A 13,891-nucleotide genomic window follows, 5' to 3' on the forward strand; every position below is an offset into this window, starting at 1 on the left:
ATTGGCCATTTGTATATCCTCTTTGGAGAAACATCTATTGAGGTCCTTTGCTTATTTTAATTGGATTGTTTGTCTTCCTGGTGTTGAGTTGAATGTCTCATTGACAAATATGTTCTCCCATACAGTGGGTTTTCTTTTTATTTTGTTGATGGCTTCTTCTGTTGTGCAGAAGCTTTATAAACAGAGGCATGGATTCATGAAATAGACTGACAGCTATCAGAGGGGTGGGGGGAAAGATGGGACTGGATGAGAGAAGGTGAAGGCATTAGCCAAAGAACATATGCAAAACCCATAGGCACATACAACAGTGTGGTGAGGGCCAGAGGGAGGGTGGGCATGGGCTGGGTGGAGGTAGGCAAATGTGGGGAGGGGGAGGACATCTATAATAATATGAACAATAAAAAATAAAGTTAAGAAAAGTAAGTGATGTGGAAGAGGAGGGTGACTGCTACAGATTAGAAGAAATTTAAGAGACATGGCAATCAAATGTGTGGTCCTTGTTTGCATCCTGATTCAAAAGACCAACTTTAAAGCCACATTTTTTAGACATTTGTGGAAATGTGACCATGAGTGAGGTGCCATATGATCTAAAGGAATATTGTTAATTGTTAGGAACAGTAATGACATTGAAGTCATGTAAGAAAGAGAAATGCTCATGCATTCAAGATACATACTCCAGCATGTATGGGTGGGGGAAATGTGAAGTGTGGGCTTTGCTTTAAAAATAGTCCAGAAAAAAAAAATGTTTGTGTGTGTGTATGTTGATTTGAGGTGCAGTGGGCTGGGGGGGCGGGGGGCAGGAAATGAAATAATATCAACAAAATGTTTTGTTTTGTTTTATCTGAATGTTGGGTAATTGAGACTGACTACCCTATTCTATCTCTGTTTGTGCAGATTTGAAATTAGGGCCAAAGAGTAGAAGAACCCTGGTGGGGGAGAGCTTACTACAAAATGTAGCAATTCTATTCCTATATGTTCATCTAAGGTTCACCCTATGGCAATGTGGCGCGTACATCTCCCCTGCCTAAATTACAGGCTCGACCCTATCACTTTCCATCTCATTGCCTTGTTTTATTGTCTTCATAATGATTAACACTATTTGTGAATATCTTATTTGTGGTCTGTTTGTTTATTTTGATCTCCCTCTCCCGCTTCAGAGGTTAACTTGAGGGCAGGAACTTTACCCCCCATTCTGAACCCTCAGCACCTAGTATAGTGCTAGGCAGTGTTAAGGTGCCTGGTAAATATTTGTTGAATGAATAAACGAAGCGCATTACAGCATATTTAATTATAGTAACAAATCAAAGCAAGACAATGCCCAGCAATAAGGAGTTGGTTAAATAAACAGTGAGCTATCCATAAAATGGAAAACTATTCTGGCATAAAAAATATACTGTGAATGAGTGTTTATTGTCAGGAAAACATGCTGTAATATATCATCGGGTGAAAAGTTCAGATAAAAAATAGCACTCATAACCTGAATTTGTTTTTGTTAAAAGAAAAGAAAGTTTGCATAGAGAAAGATCTGGAGAAATACACAACCAGGTGGAAAAATGAGTGTGGTAGATGGTAGAATTATGAGTAGCTTCATCTTCATTTATTTATATTTATATATTTAACAGTGAACACAATTATTCAATAATTTTTAAAAGTTACATAAACATTAAAAACTTAATACAAAGATTTTCTAACAAATTAAAATTTCCAAAATGAAATAAACGATCCTGTGAGGCAGGTTATTATAGAAGGGACTTTGTCCTGCATTCAATGAGGAATCCTACTACACGCTCCCTAATAATCCTTTCAAATGTCAGAGATATTGTGAATTTTGGACTATTTACCCTAATACATATATTTAACTAAACAGGTAGTACATGCATCATTTCTACGTTATTATTAATTGTGAATTCGATGAGGAATGGATATAATGTCAGAAATGAGCCCAGGCATTTTTTTATACGTTTCTGAACTGGGTGGAGTGTAGGATTAATTTGCTGCTTTGGACTAAGAATGCACCACACCTTGATATAATTTCTGATGAGTACAAGTACAAAGCAAGGATTAAATGATAGCGTTTATGCTGTCAACAATCGATCAACAGCTGTTTTTGAACAACTCCTATATTCAAGTCATAGTGCTGAGTGGACAGGGAAACACCAAGACATATAGGGCACAACCACTGTCCTCAAGAGTCTTAGAGTCTAGCCGGTGTAGACGAAATCTGCCTGGCTTAAGAATGGAATGAGAATCAACAGTTGGTTCCTGGGTTTGGCTTCCCTTTGGGGTTCTCTTGAATCCAGTACCACTGCTCCTTCCACAATAGTTGCCAGGGCAGACGTGGCCCCAAGAAGAGCGAAAATTACTTCCCTAGATTTCCCTCAGCACCGCTGAGACAGACAGGAAGTTTCAAACAACCAACTACTGGTCCTGGCCCTATTGCTTAGTAGATAACTTTAAAATCTTTATGCTATAAACATCCCAAGTGTTAGATAGAATATAATAAATACCCTTTTTGATTCATACCTATGCTTGCAAGCAAGTAAGAAAAATTCCCAAGTTCCATGATTGAAGGAAGACTTGAAAACCAACACCAGAACAGGAAGCCCGTGAGTGGATATGGCAGCTGCCTGATGGGAGAGACAGTCCTTTTCTGGGGTTTGAGATTGGAGATCGAGTGTCCTGAAGAGAAGGAGACAACACAGGACTCAACAAAGGAGACATCCTTAGTGGAAAAGGTGGACTAGGAAAGTTACCATACGACACAAGGAAGCTTGTCTGGCTTAGTGTGGGCTCATGGGGAGTGGGGAGAAAATAAACCTTTAAAATTAATCACCAAAGGTGTGTGCCTCGCATCGGTTTGCTGTTCACCCAGAGTATACCACACATGTGGTCTGCTAGTCCCAAGCCGAGTCATTAAAATAAAAATGGTTCCCAGGCAGGTGACCTGGGGTATTTGACAAAAAACAAACTCAGAATTAATCTAGAGGGACTTGTCTTCAGCATAAGCTACATAAGATACCCACACCCTAACTGGTTTGGCTCAGTGGATAGAGTGTTGGCCTGCAGACTGAAGGGTCCCAGGTTTGATTCCAGTCAAGGGCATGTACCTTGATTTCGGGCACATCCCCAGGAGGGGGTGTGCAGGAGGCAGCTGATTGATGTTTCTCTCTCATCAATATTTCAAACGCTCTATCCCTCTCCCTTCCTCTCTGTAAGAAAATCAATAAAATGTATTTTTTTAAAAAGATACCCACAATAAAGTTCCACTGAAGATGAATTCGTGTTGTATTGTCTTCTTGTGTGTTTTGTAATTTTGAATTTTGAGTTCATCTTCAGTCAAAGTCAATATATTCTATAAAAGGTAGGATTAGACTACCAAGAATTTTCATATTAAACAACTAGCTGGCCCTCAATAAAAGTATGAGGAATGAGTAAATGAAGGTGATTTCTCTAAAAATAGCAAGTCAGACAGCTACGGGCTGAACCTAAGTTATGTACAGATTTAGAAGTATAGCTAGGAAAGAGACTGACTAGCAGAAAAGAAAATATAAAAGAAAAAGTCCGAAGAATCAGAACACACGGAGGAGGATGCGGTATCACAAAGGGAGGGGCAGAAGCTGACCAACAGTGGGCAACGCTGCACCCACAGCTAGGATCCTGGGAATGAAGAGAGACCATTGGATGCAGTGCCTGACAGATGACTTGGCGACTGGAGTAAGATCATCAGGCAGGCCCTGGCCGGTTTGGCTCAGTGGATTGAGCATCGGCCTGCGGACTGAAGGGTCCCAGGTTCGATTCTGGTCAAGGGCACATGCCTGGGTTGTGGGCTGGATCCCTAGTGGGGGGGAGTGCAGGAGGCAGCCGATCAATGATTCTTTCTCATCATTGATGTTTCTCTCTCTCCCTCTCCCTTCCTCTCTGAAATCAATTTAAAAAAAATTTTTTTACAGAGATCATCAGGCATAACGGTTGGTGGGACAACACCAGCGGGATTAGGAAGATTTAAGTAAAAGATAAAACAATGAATGGCACTCTTTGAAATTTAGGGACGAGACTAAGAAAAGAAGATAGGTACGCATAGTAACTGGAGATGAAGTTAACGCCCCCGTTTTTAAGCTAAGGTAACTTTAGTCTGATTGAAAACATGGGAGAGAGACCTAACAAGCCCCAAAATGTCACGGCTCACCATGCCCCCAGGATGAAGTTCCAGGAGCTGTGGGTAGTTCCCCAAGGTCCTGCCTTATCTATTCCCTGACCAGCTGTATAATCTCACCTGCCTCAGCTTCCTTGAGCACCAGACACGCAAAATTGTTTGCTACAAAACACGTACTCATCTCTCTGGCCTTTGCGCTTAAGGCTGTTTGCTTTAACTTAAATATTTTTTTGCTATCTTCCCAGCCTGGCCAACTCCCAGGTAGTCTTAAGGACTAAGTTCAAACAACACCTTTTGCCTCAGCTGGATGAGTGGTCCCCTCTCTGTGGAGCTGGCTTCATGTGTGTGCTGACTTCAACCATTTATCAAATTACACTGTATTATGACATTTTACTCATTCTCCCTCGACACTACTGGAGAAGAGTTACTTGTTTGTTTCATACAGAACTGATCAATAAGTTTTAGTTAATGAAAGATTGCAGTTATAAATGAACAGAAAATCACCAAGGGGAGAGGGGTTGGAGAAAGGAGGTTAATTTCTGACTTTCAGGTACATGTAATCACACTTCATACACAGAGAAAATGGCCTTTGAACACAGAAGTTTCCAAGCATGCCAAGCTGATGCAGCTACATTATTGGCAATTGAACGAGTATCTCCTTAAGAATGAGATAGAGCCCTAGCTGGTTTGGCTCAGTGTATAGAGCGTCGGCCTGTGGACTCAAGGGTCCCGGGTTCGATTCGGGTCACGGGCACATGCCCGGGTTGTGGGCTCGGTCCCCAGTAGGTGGCGTGCAAGAGGCAGCCAATCAATGATTCCTTCTCATCATTGATGTTTCTATCTCTCTCTTCCTCTCCCTTCCTCTCTGAAATCAATGAAAACACATTTTTTAAAAAGAATGAGATAGAGCATTCGATGAGATAGGTTAGGAGCCATAGCTCTTGCCCTGATGCAATGTCTACAAGAGAAGAGGGGACACTTGCTTTTCTAGATTGGACACATTCTGAGGCAAGCTGGCTTATTTTAGATTTAGCAGAGCCAGCTCACTCTGAGCTGCTGCAGTGTCATCCAAAGAAAAGAGGATGTTGTCCTTATTAACCATGAATGCCAGTTTTCCTGTCCAACCTGTTCCACCTGGTTAAAATGAAACTGCTATCCTGCCAGATGCAATCTCCTACTATAACTGTTTGATGCTTTAAAGAAACCAAGATGGATCATGTAAGGGGAAGGAAGAAACTGTGTGACTAGTTTGATTTGCGTGACATCCTTTAGCTTCTGCAGTTCTTCACAATCCTGGTTCTCTTCCACCTGAATTTCTAGAACCTGAGACCCCAAAATAGCCTTATCTAGTCCAAATCATTGGGTAGTTTCTCTGACTTCATCATCTTTGCCCTCTTCACTTGGAACTCAACTTCCTCCTCACTGCCCAATTTCTTCTTCAGCTTAACTCTTGACTTTCTGTTATGCCCATTCACTCATTCATTCATTCATTCATTCATTCATTCATATATTTATTAAGTGCCTTTGATGTCCCAGTCTCTGTTTTTCACCATGCAATGAGCAAAGACAGATCAAGTCTCTCAATCACTTTCACAGACTAGGTGGGACCATACCCATTCCCAAGGATTTGACTCTCACGTCTACATGACTTACTGCTATGTGTTTATCTAAATGTTCAAGGGTCTGTCTGGAGTTCCAGCCCCATGTCCTGTCTCATGGTCATGTCTTGCCAGTACCTCAAATTCCACGTGTCTTGAGCTGAACTTGCCCTCTTCCTCTCCACGCTAGTTTTTTCTCCTGACAACTCTGTTTTGTCAAAGGTATCTTCATTCTCCCGTCATCAGGCACAAAATCTCAGAAACACCCAACTGCTTCCTTTTCCTCAGTCCCATTACATCACCCAGTCTATCTATTCTTCTTCCTTCTGAATAAATGCTTTTCATGTCTGTCATTTCCTTTCCTTACTCACTGCCATGTACTGAGTTCAGATTCCCATTTCAAGCCTGGACCATTGTGCCTCCTCATTGTGTATTCTCTCCATTCACTTCTTCCTCTAAAGCAGGCGTCCTCAAATTTCGGCCTGCGGGCCACATGCGGGTGTTTTTGCCATTTTGTTTTCTTACTTCAAAATAAGATATGTGCAGTGTGCATAGGAATTTGTTCATAGTTTTTTTTTAAACTATAGTCCGGCCCTCCAACGGTCTGAGGGACAGTGAACTGGCTCCCTATTTAAAAAGTTTGAGGACCCCTGCTCTAAAGCATCCTAATCATTGCTGCCTAATTAAACTTAGGGTCATCTAAGAGAGTACCGTAGGTGTTACACAGACCAACTTCTATCTTTCTAAAGTACTTCTTTCAAAACTTCTTTCTAAAGTATCTGTATTCCTACCATCACACTCCACAAACATAATGCAATTTCAGCTCCTTGGTTTGGCTCTCAAAACCATCCATAATCTGCCCTCATCTCTCCCTCTCGGAGAATGGCCTTTCTACACCTCCGCCTCCCCCTTGGGTATCCTTCCTCATCCCTCATCCCTGAGCTTGAAACTTCTCCCCTTCTTCCCAGAAATGCATATTACAGCCCAGTGTTCAGAACAGTGGTTTTAGAATCAGACACACCCAGTTCAAAACCCTGTTCTGCGAATCACAAGTTGTGAAAACTTGGGACCTGACAGCTCTAAATCTCAGATTTTTGATTTTTTAAAGTGTGGAGAAAAGGCTACCTTGCGGGAGAGTTGTGAAGATTGAGTGAAATTATGCCCAGTTCATAATTCACGATAGATCTCACTACCAAATCTGTGCGCCAAGCAGCTGGAATTCCAAGCAATTTCCCTTAGAAACAAAGTCCCTACTGGGCCCAAATTAGCATCTCTTAAACATCTGTAGCCTCAGGCTTCCAGCCAGGCAAAAACCTCATAACCCTGTGCTTTTCTGCTCTGCAGGATGGTTCCCACCTTTTCTGCTCAAATGTTTCCTCAGAGACTCCTTCCCCGGTATTGGTTTAAAATCCCCATACACCTTCCCTTCATCTCTATACCCCTGTCTTTTCATTGTTGTCACAGCACTTTTCACTTTATGAAATCATCTTTCTTGCTCACTTTCCTGACTGCCTGCAGGCCCAAGACCTCCAGGGTCTGGGTGTCATTTCTCCTTCTGTCTCAGCACCAGGAACAGCATTGATGGAGTCGAATCAATGTGTAACCGAATGAACCTCTGCCTCTCTGGAGACACTTCAGACTAGGGACTCAACTGAATTTAGATATTTGTTACAGGACTTCAAATGAGGACTAGTTACTTTGGGCTGAGTTATTCACAAGACGTCATGGGAGGCGGGATCTGAGTTGAGTCCCTATAGCCATGGTCTATGCCATGTTCTTGTATTTCTTGTGTTTGTATGTATTTGTAGGTGTTGTGTGTATTTGTGTGTGACATTATTTCTTACATGTGATATCATTCATACCTTGTATGATCATTTGCCATGTTTTTCGAATCAGACTATAAACGCCTTGAGGTCAAGAACTACTTTTATGCATCCCCTCGAATTGTTAGCATTGTGCTTTACATGTGACGCACTAACAAATATTCATCTATTTATTGACCTCTAATGTGTACCTGGCACCATTTTAGGTGCTAGGGATGTAATGATGAGCACAGCATTATCTAAATAATTAATCCAGTGACATTATTCAATTATCACGGTGTCTAGATTATGAAGAGGAGGTTCTTGGCTCTCTTGGAAGACATTAGAAAGCCTCGTCCAATCGGAGACTGTCCCTTGTTGCCTGGACAACCTCAGGTGGCTCACTTAAACTCTCAGAGCCTCTCTCAATCTGTTACATGAAATGATGATACTTGTCTTGCAGAATTGTAATAGAGATCTGTGAAAACACTGTATTAGCTGCTAAGTTCTATATAAATATCAGTTGTTACTATTGCCACTATAATAACATACTAGTAATTTAAGCTGAAACTGGAGCCATCATGAATAAAATACATTCAAGATTACTGTCACTGTCTTATTAAGAATAACATCGTATTACCCAACGGTAGCAGACACCTGATAAACCTGATTCTGCCTGCCACAGTGTACTGGGTGACCACTCAAGTCTGAGGAGGACTTCACGTTGCCAAATTCCCCTGAGCTCCAGCGCTCTAAGGGGTGACTGCTCCCACCTCGGAGGGAACCCTGTGCCATGCATACAGTGCACCTGCTGCTGGAAATGAGGAAAGCTGTAGAACCACGAGCAGATCTAGCCCATCCAACATAGCTTTCTAGGAATGCCCAAATCTCTCTCATCAAAGCCTCCCTGTGGTGGCCTGCTGGAGGTCAGGGGTATGAGAGCCTGGCGGTACCACCACCCAGGGGCAGCCACTTGATCAATATCAACGTGCCTCTCGTACAAGGTTGTGTACTTCCATTCAGATTCACGTGTCTCTCGTCTTTCCCAAAACTCAGGCCTCAGCTTCCTGCTTACGGGTCATCCCCAACCCTCAGTTGGCTTTTCAATCTGTCGTGAGTCAGGCAGTGCTTCCTTCCGGCCTCACGCGCCACCACGTCCCAGGGCCTGTTGTTTCAACACATGTCACTTGTGGGAGAGGCAGGCCCACGGGTGATATCATCTGTTTACAAACACCGCCCACTGGGAATCAGAGAACCTCAGAGATGGGCGGAAGGGCCCCTCCCACCCAGAGCACGACTTCCCTTCGGAGCCTCCCTGACAGGGGTCATTTGGCCTCAACTTTAAACATCCCGGGTGAATCCATGGAGCGTGGCTGACCTCACCTCTGTGCACATACCTCTGGTGGGGTGGATGCCATGACAGAGCCTCCCAGTCACTGGGTCACTGATGTAACCGTAGCCAAAGAAGCCAAGCTCCAATTTCCTAAGAGCCGGGGTGTGCCTGCAGAGGCCTGCGTGTCCCTGCCCCTGGGTAGTGGTGACTCCCGAGCAGTAGACTATGACACTTCGAGTCTGTGATCATGGACTTTGGAATCAGTCAGACCCCAATTCGAATCTCATCTCCCTCACTCGCCATCTGGGGGCCTTGCACATACACTAGTGGTGGGACTTGGGCCAATGCTCTGAAACTCCCGGAACCCCAGTTTCCTCCCATATAAAAAATAAGGGAATCCGTGTCTATATTTAAGATTATTGTGAGGATTAAATGAGACAATATATGTAAAGTGCTTAGCCTTGTGCCTGGAACAAAGTGAGTTGCGCACTAAGCTGTTGTTACTATTATTGTCAGTTATTATTATCTCTTCTCTCTTGAACCAGCACACATGAATGCAGAGGACCTCATTCTCCCGGTTTCCTCTCTCCTGATTTATGACCCCAGGCCTCGGTTTCTGACCCACTCAGGATGACTATCCCACACACCCACCACCACCAGCATCACAACCACCCCCTCGAGAGAATGACACCCCCATGTTTCTGAGTGTGGCACGTCAGACCCCACAGAGTCCTGGAAGCCCCTGGCTCCTGGTCAGGCCTCCACTGCCGGGATGAGACCTGGAGAGGGAGCCTCCAGGCTCCTGGAAGGCTCAGCTTGGGAGTTTCCTTACCCAGCAAGCACAGCAGGGGTCCGTGATCCTTTGTGGCCAAAACAAACAAACAAAAATCTCCGCTAACCTGGTTCCAAAGCCAAGAGCTGCGGATCCAAACCTTTGCCACACAGTTGCCTGGCCCAGGGGACAAGTCGGTGGGCAAGCGTCCGGGAGGGGTGTACAGAGGACCAAGCAGAGCCGTTAGGGACATAAACCTGGAATCAGGCAGCCAGGATTCCCCATCACGCACCACGTGGGTGCCTCGGAGCAAGTTACATGAACTCAGTTTCTCTTCTATAAAATGGAACTACAAGCACCTACCTCACCGAGTTATTGTGAGAATTAAGTGAGACGATGCGTGTCACACTGAGTTCTTAGGACGCTGCCTGGCTCCATATGCGATTTCTGCTTTCATTATGAAGTACCAGAGATCCACTCTTGTTCAGGCAGGAATTTCAGTTTCCCTGCCTTTTACAAATATGCCACGCCAGGGCTGAGAGGTAGTGGACAGTGTAACAGAACACAGTAAATACCCAAATGAAAGAACAAATAGGAATGTGTGGGTTCTCAGGAGGTAGCTTTATTATGACATGTCTTTAAGACAATCAAATCAGTAGGCATTTATTGAGCACCTACTGCGTGCTAGCCTATGCAGACAGCAGAGTGCAGTGTCCATGCAGACAGTAGAGTCCACCACGGCTCTCAGGTTCCCAGGCAGGAAAATCACGCGGTCGGGAAGTTTTGTGGGGCCGAGAACAGGGTGGGTTTCTGGACATCCAAGTGCAGTTAGCTTGATGGGGGCCTGGGACGAAGGGGCGCCCCAGACCGGAATTCCAGCAGAGTGAGAGGAGGCGGAGGCGGGGTGGCAGCCCAGGCGGCGGGCCGCTCTCTGATTGGCGGGTGGCTCTGGAGAGGCTCTTCCGGGCCTCCGTGGCCTCAGCAGCCGCCGCAGCAGCCGGGGCTCTGGGTGCTGCCGGAGCACTGAGACCTCTGGCTGCCGCCCCCGCAGCACCCGCACCCGCTCCTGCGCTGCCGCCGGCGCCTCAAGGGAAAGCAGCAGCAGCCGGTGGAGCCCGAGCCGCAGCAGCCCGAGTCCCCGCAGCAGCCCGAGTCCCCGCAGCAACCGGAGCCGGAGCCGCAGCATCCGGAGCCTGAACCGCAGCATCCGGAGCCGCAGCAGGAGGAAGAGGCCCGGGAGGGCACCGGGGCGGGGCACGGGGCGGGGCCCTGGGAAGACCCTTTGGAGAAGCCTTTGGCGGAAGCCGCGCTCTGCTGGGAGGACATGGCGAAGCTGTGACCGGGAACCTGCAAGAAAAGGCAGCGTGTCACACGCGAGCAGACCTCTTCTTTCCAGCGGTGGGACTCGGGGCTTTTGAGATTTGGCTTTGGGATAAAGCCAGCCTGGCTTGGTCCAAGGAAGAGAAGAGGGTGTGGGGGCAAAGACTCAAACCCCCGGCAGGCGTTTCCCGTGAGTTAAACGTGCATAGAGCGAGAAACAGTCTGTGCAACCCGTGGATGGTTTTCCATTTCCTGGGACTAGATAAGGAGCACCCAGGGTTCCCCAAAGTGGAAAAAGAAGAGGATATCGAGGCAATTTATCTGTACGACCCAACCCAAAATCTTCTCCTGGCTCTCCTCCCCTCCCCCATCTCACTGTGGCCAGAGACCTTCAAGTGATGTTCCTGTGGTCATTGGCCTTGTATAAACACCCCGTCACTTAGAACATTACCCACATCACACCCGCATCCCTAATGCGGGGCTACGGAATCCACAGAGGCCAGAGGCATGTCCTGGTCATGCTTTCCTGCCTACGCCTCTCCTTCCCCAAAACCACAGGAAGAGGAGAGCGATGCTGAATGGGGAAATGCATCCCAGGCAAGGGGGCCAAAGACCTGGGCTCTAGTCACATCTCTGCTAAAGACGTGCCGTGGAACCTTGCAAATGCCACACGCACACACCCAGCCTGGCCTCCAGGTCTGCATTGGTACCACGAGAGGCTGGCTCACTTGAAGCTGAAGGCACTTTTCAGGCCTCTCCTTCTGCATCCACCTGCTGGCTGTGTTCTGCCTCCCACTTTTCCCAACCTCCTCCCCAGGCTGCGTTTGAAGACTTACCAGACCCTCACTCCACTGGAAGACACTCGGTTCTCCAACAGGCTGTGGACTGAGCAGTGTCCAGCCAGAGAACCTTATATATAAGATTCAATAGCACTGGCTCTTGGGAGGGGCCCATTTCCCAATAGACGTGCTCAGCTGACACTCACATCCCAGAGACATTTGTCACTCAGGTAACACTGTAGGTGGTGCACGTGGCTGTTCAAGTCACCACCTAGAAGTGCCAGGATGCTGTGGCATGTTTCCTTTCCAAACAGGACACTGTTCATAGCTGGGAGGGCTGTGTGGGTGAAGGCAGACCATGGGGGCTCAAGGGAGGAGAGGCCTGGAGCCCTCTCTTGGGACCTAGTATCTGTCCTTTTCTACAATGTGGACACACACACGCTCTTCCCCTACTCACACATCATCCCTCTGTAGTCACCTACTTGGCAGTTCGTTCACTTGTTCTTGGCTTGCATCGCTCTGGTTCTTGGTCCTTGGCTCCTCGAGTCAGGCTGCAGGCTATGCAAAAGGCCTGCCGGGCTCTCTGGATGCTTCCACTTGCTTCCAGATTGGACTGAGTGAAGGCGATGGTGGGGATGTACCGTGGGAAACCCAGGGGCGATTTCTCTCTGTTACGAGGACAGGAAGGAAAACTCTGGTAGTTACGGAACCACGAAGACCAGAAAAGCTGTGACTATAGTCATGTTAGCAAATCCCCATCAGCCCTGGTGAGCCTACGAGAAAAATATGGGCAGGATGCTGGTCCAGGTGCATGCCAAGTCAGCCTGCGGGGCTCTCTGCTCCTTACCCCATCCCCCAACTCCCTTTGAAGATAAGTTCTCGCTGGGGCCACTGCCCAATGGAAAGGGGAAGAAAGGAAAAAGGGAAGGAGCAACGGAAGGGAAGAAGGAAGGGAAAACGCCGGGAAGGAAGCCACCAATCTTTCCCAAGGTCCAGATTATCCATGGTGTTTTAGAATAACTCATTTTGAAGAATGAGGAGAGACTTTGGAGGTCAACTGGTTTCAAAACTGCTTCTTAATCAATGCAACTGCCCCACTACCATGAATGTGAGATAAAAGGAAGCTAAGACTAAAGAATCCAAGAGTTGATGGTGAGGCATAGGTTTGGGGGTGAGTGAACTGGGAGGGGCATGAGGGAACAGACAAGGAAAGGTAAGTCACGAATGATACCAGTTTCATTTAACGTGGCTTTAGAGCCTGATGAACAGGATGCGTGTACCTAGGGTCACCTGCTGGTGAGTCCAGGTGAGACATTCCAAGAGGTGAGGTCAGCATTAGAAAAAAGAAGGAAGTAATGAAGTACCAAGATAGAGACAGGATCTCCTCTGGGAGAAGATTTGGGCAAATGCATGCTCATTGATGGACTTGCTATGACCTCATACTGTAACTTACTTTACCCATTACCGTTGACTTTTATCAAAGACAGGGCTAGTTGTTCATCTTCTATTTAAAATGCTGATTCGAAATTATCATTTCTATCGCAAACATTCTATGTATCTCCTGGAGGAATCAGCCTATTCTTAAGGGAAACAGAAAACCCAATACAGTCACCAAAGCCTCCCTGCTCTCACCTCCCTAATCCCCCACCCACCCACCCACCCACCCACCCACACCCAAACCACGTGGAGGAGGGTGTCCTTCTTGGTTCTCTACTCTGACCCAAACTCAGGCTTTCAGGATCCAGGGAAAATGGGCTCAGACATTTCATCCCTGCCTCCTAAACCCACAGCCCCAGAAACTAATCCCCATCAGGTCTCCTCTCTAGTCAACTGATGGAAGCACCGGGGATTTTAAGGGAAAAGTAAAGGTGTCCATTCATTGGAGCCCAAAATGAGCACTTTAGGGGACCTGATTCCCCACCACTAGGAGGTACTTGAAGGAGAACTTCCCAGAGCACGTCCTCTCACCATGACCTTCCTCCTCTCCGAAAGCCTGTTCCCGGCTCTCCCCGTGCCAGGCTGGTGTCGGGATCATGGTCTCAGACGTGACTCTTTCCTTCAGGCTTCAAGTTTCCTCACTCAGAGCATGAAGGGGAAAGGTGTTGCCCAGAGGTCAAGGTAGCTTCAGTGCCAA

General features: G+C 46.5%; 1 protein-coding gene across 1 annotated transcript; it reads right to left on the minus strand.

The window, feature by feature from the left end:
• Window positions 1–10,263: 10,263 nt before the first annotated feature.
• CRCT1 (cysteine rich C-terminal 1) lies at window positions 10,264–11,870 on the minus strand. The gene is made up of 2 exons (XM_008147255.3): window positions 11,815–11,870; window positions 10,264–11,005 (listed from the first exon to the last, which is right to left on the minus strand). The coding sequence occupies exon 2, from the start codon at window positions 10,982–10,984 to the stop codon at window positions 10,637–10,639; it is 348 nt and encodes a 115-aa protein (XP_008145477.2). The 5' UTR covers window positions 10,985–11,005; window positions 11,815–11,870; the 3' UTR covers window positions 10,264–10,636.
• Between the last annotated feature and the right edge of the window lie 2,021 nt (window positions 11,871–13,891).

The sequence above is a fragment of the Eptesicus fuscus genome, chromosome 22 (genome assembly GCF_027574615.1).
Source record: "Eptesicus fuscus isolate TK198812 chromosome 22, DD_ASM_mEF_20220401, whole genome shotgun sequence".
Lineage (NCBI taxonomy): Eukaryota > Metazoa > Chordata > Mammalia > Chiroptera > Vespertilionidae > Eptesicus > Eptesicus fuscus.

Bases quoted from the DNA above. Each gene is read 5' to 3' on its own strand.
- CRCT1 (XM_008147255.3), bottom strand. From the start codon at position 10,984: ATGTCCTCCCAGCAGAGCGCGGCTTCCGCCAAAGGCTTCTCCAAAGGG.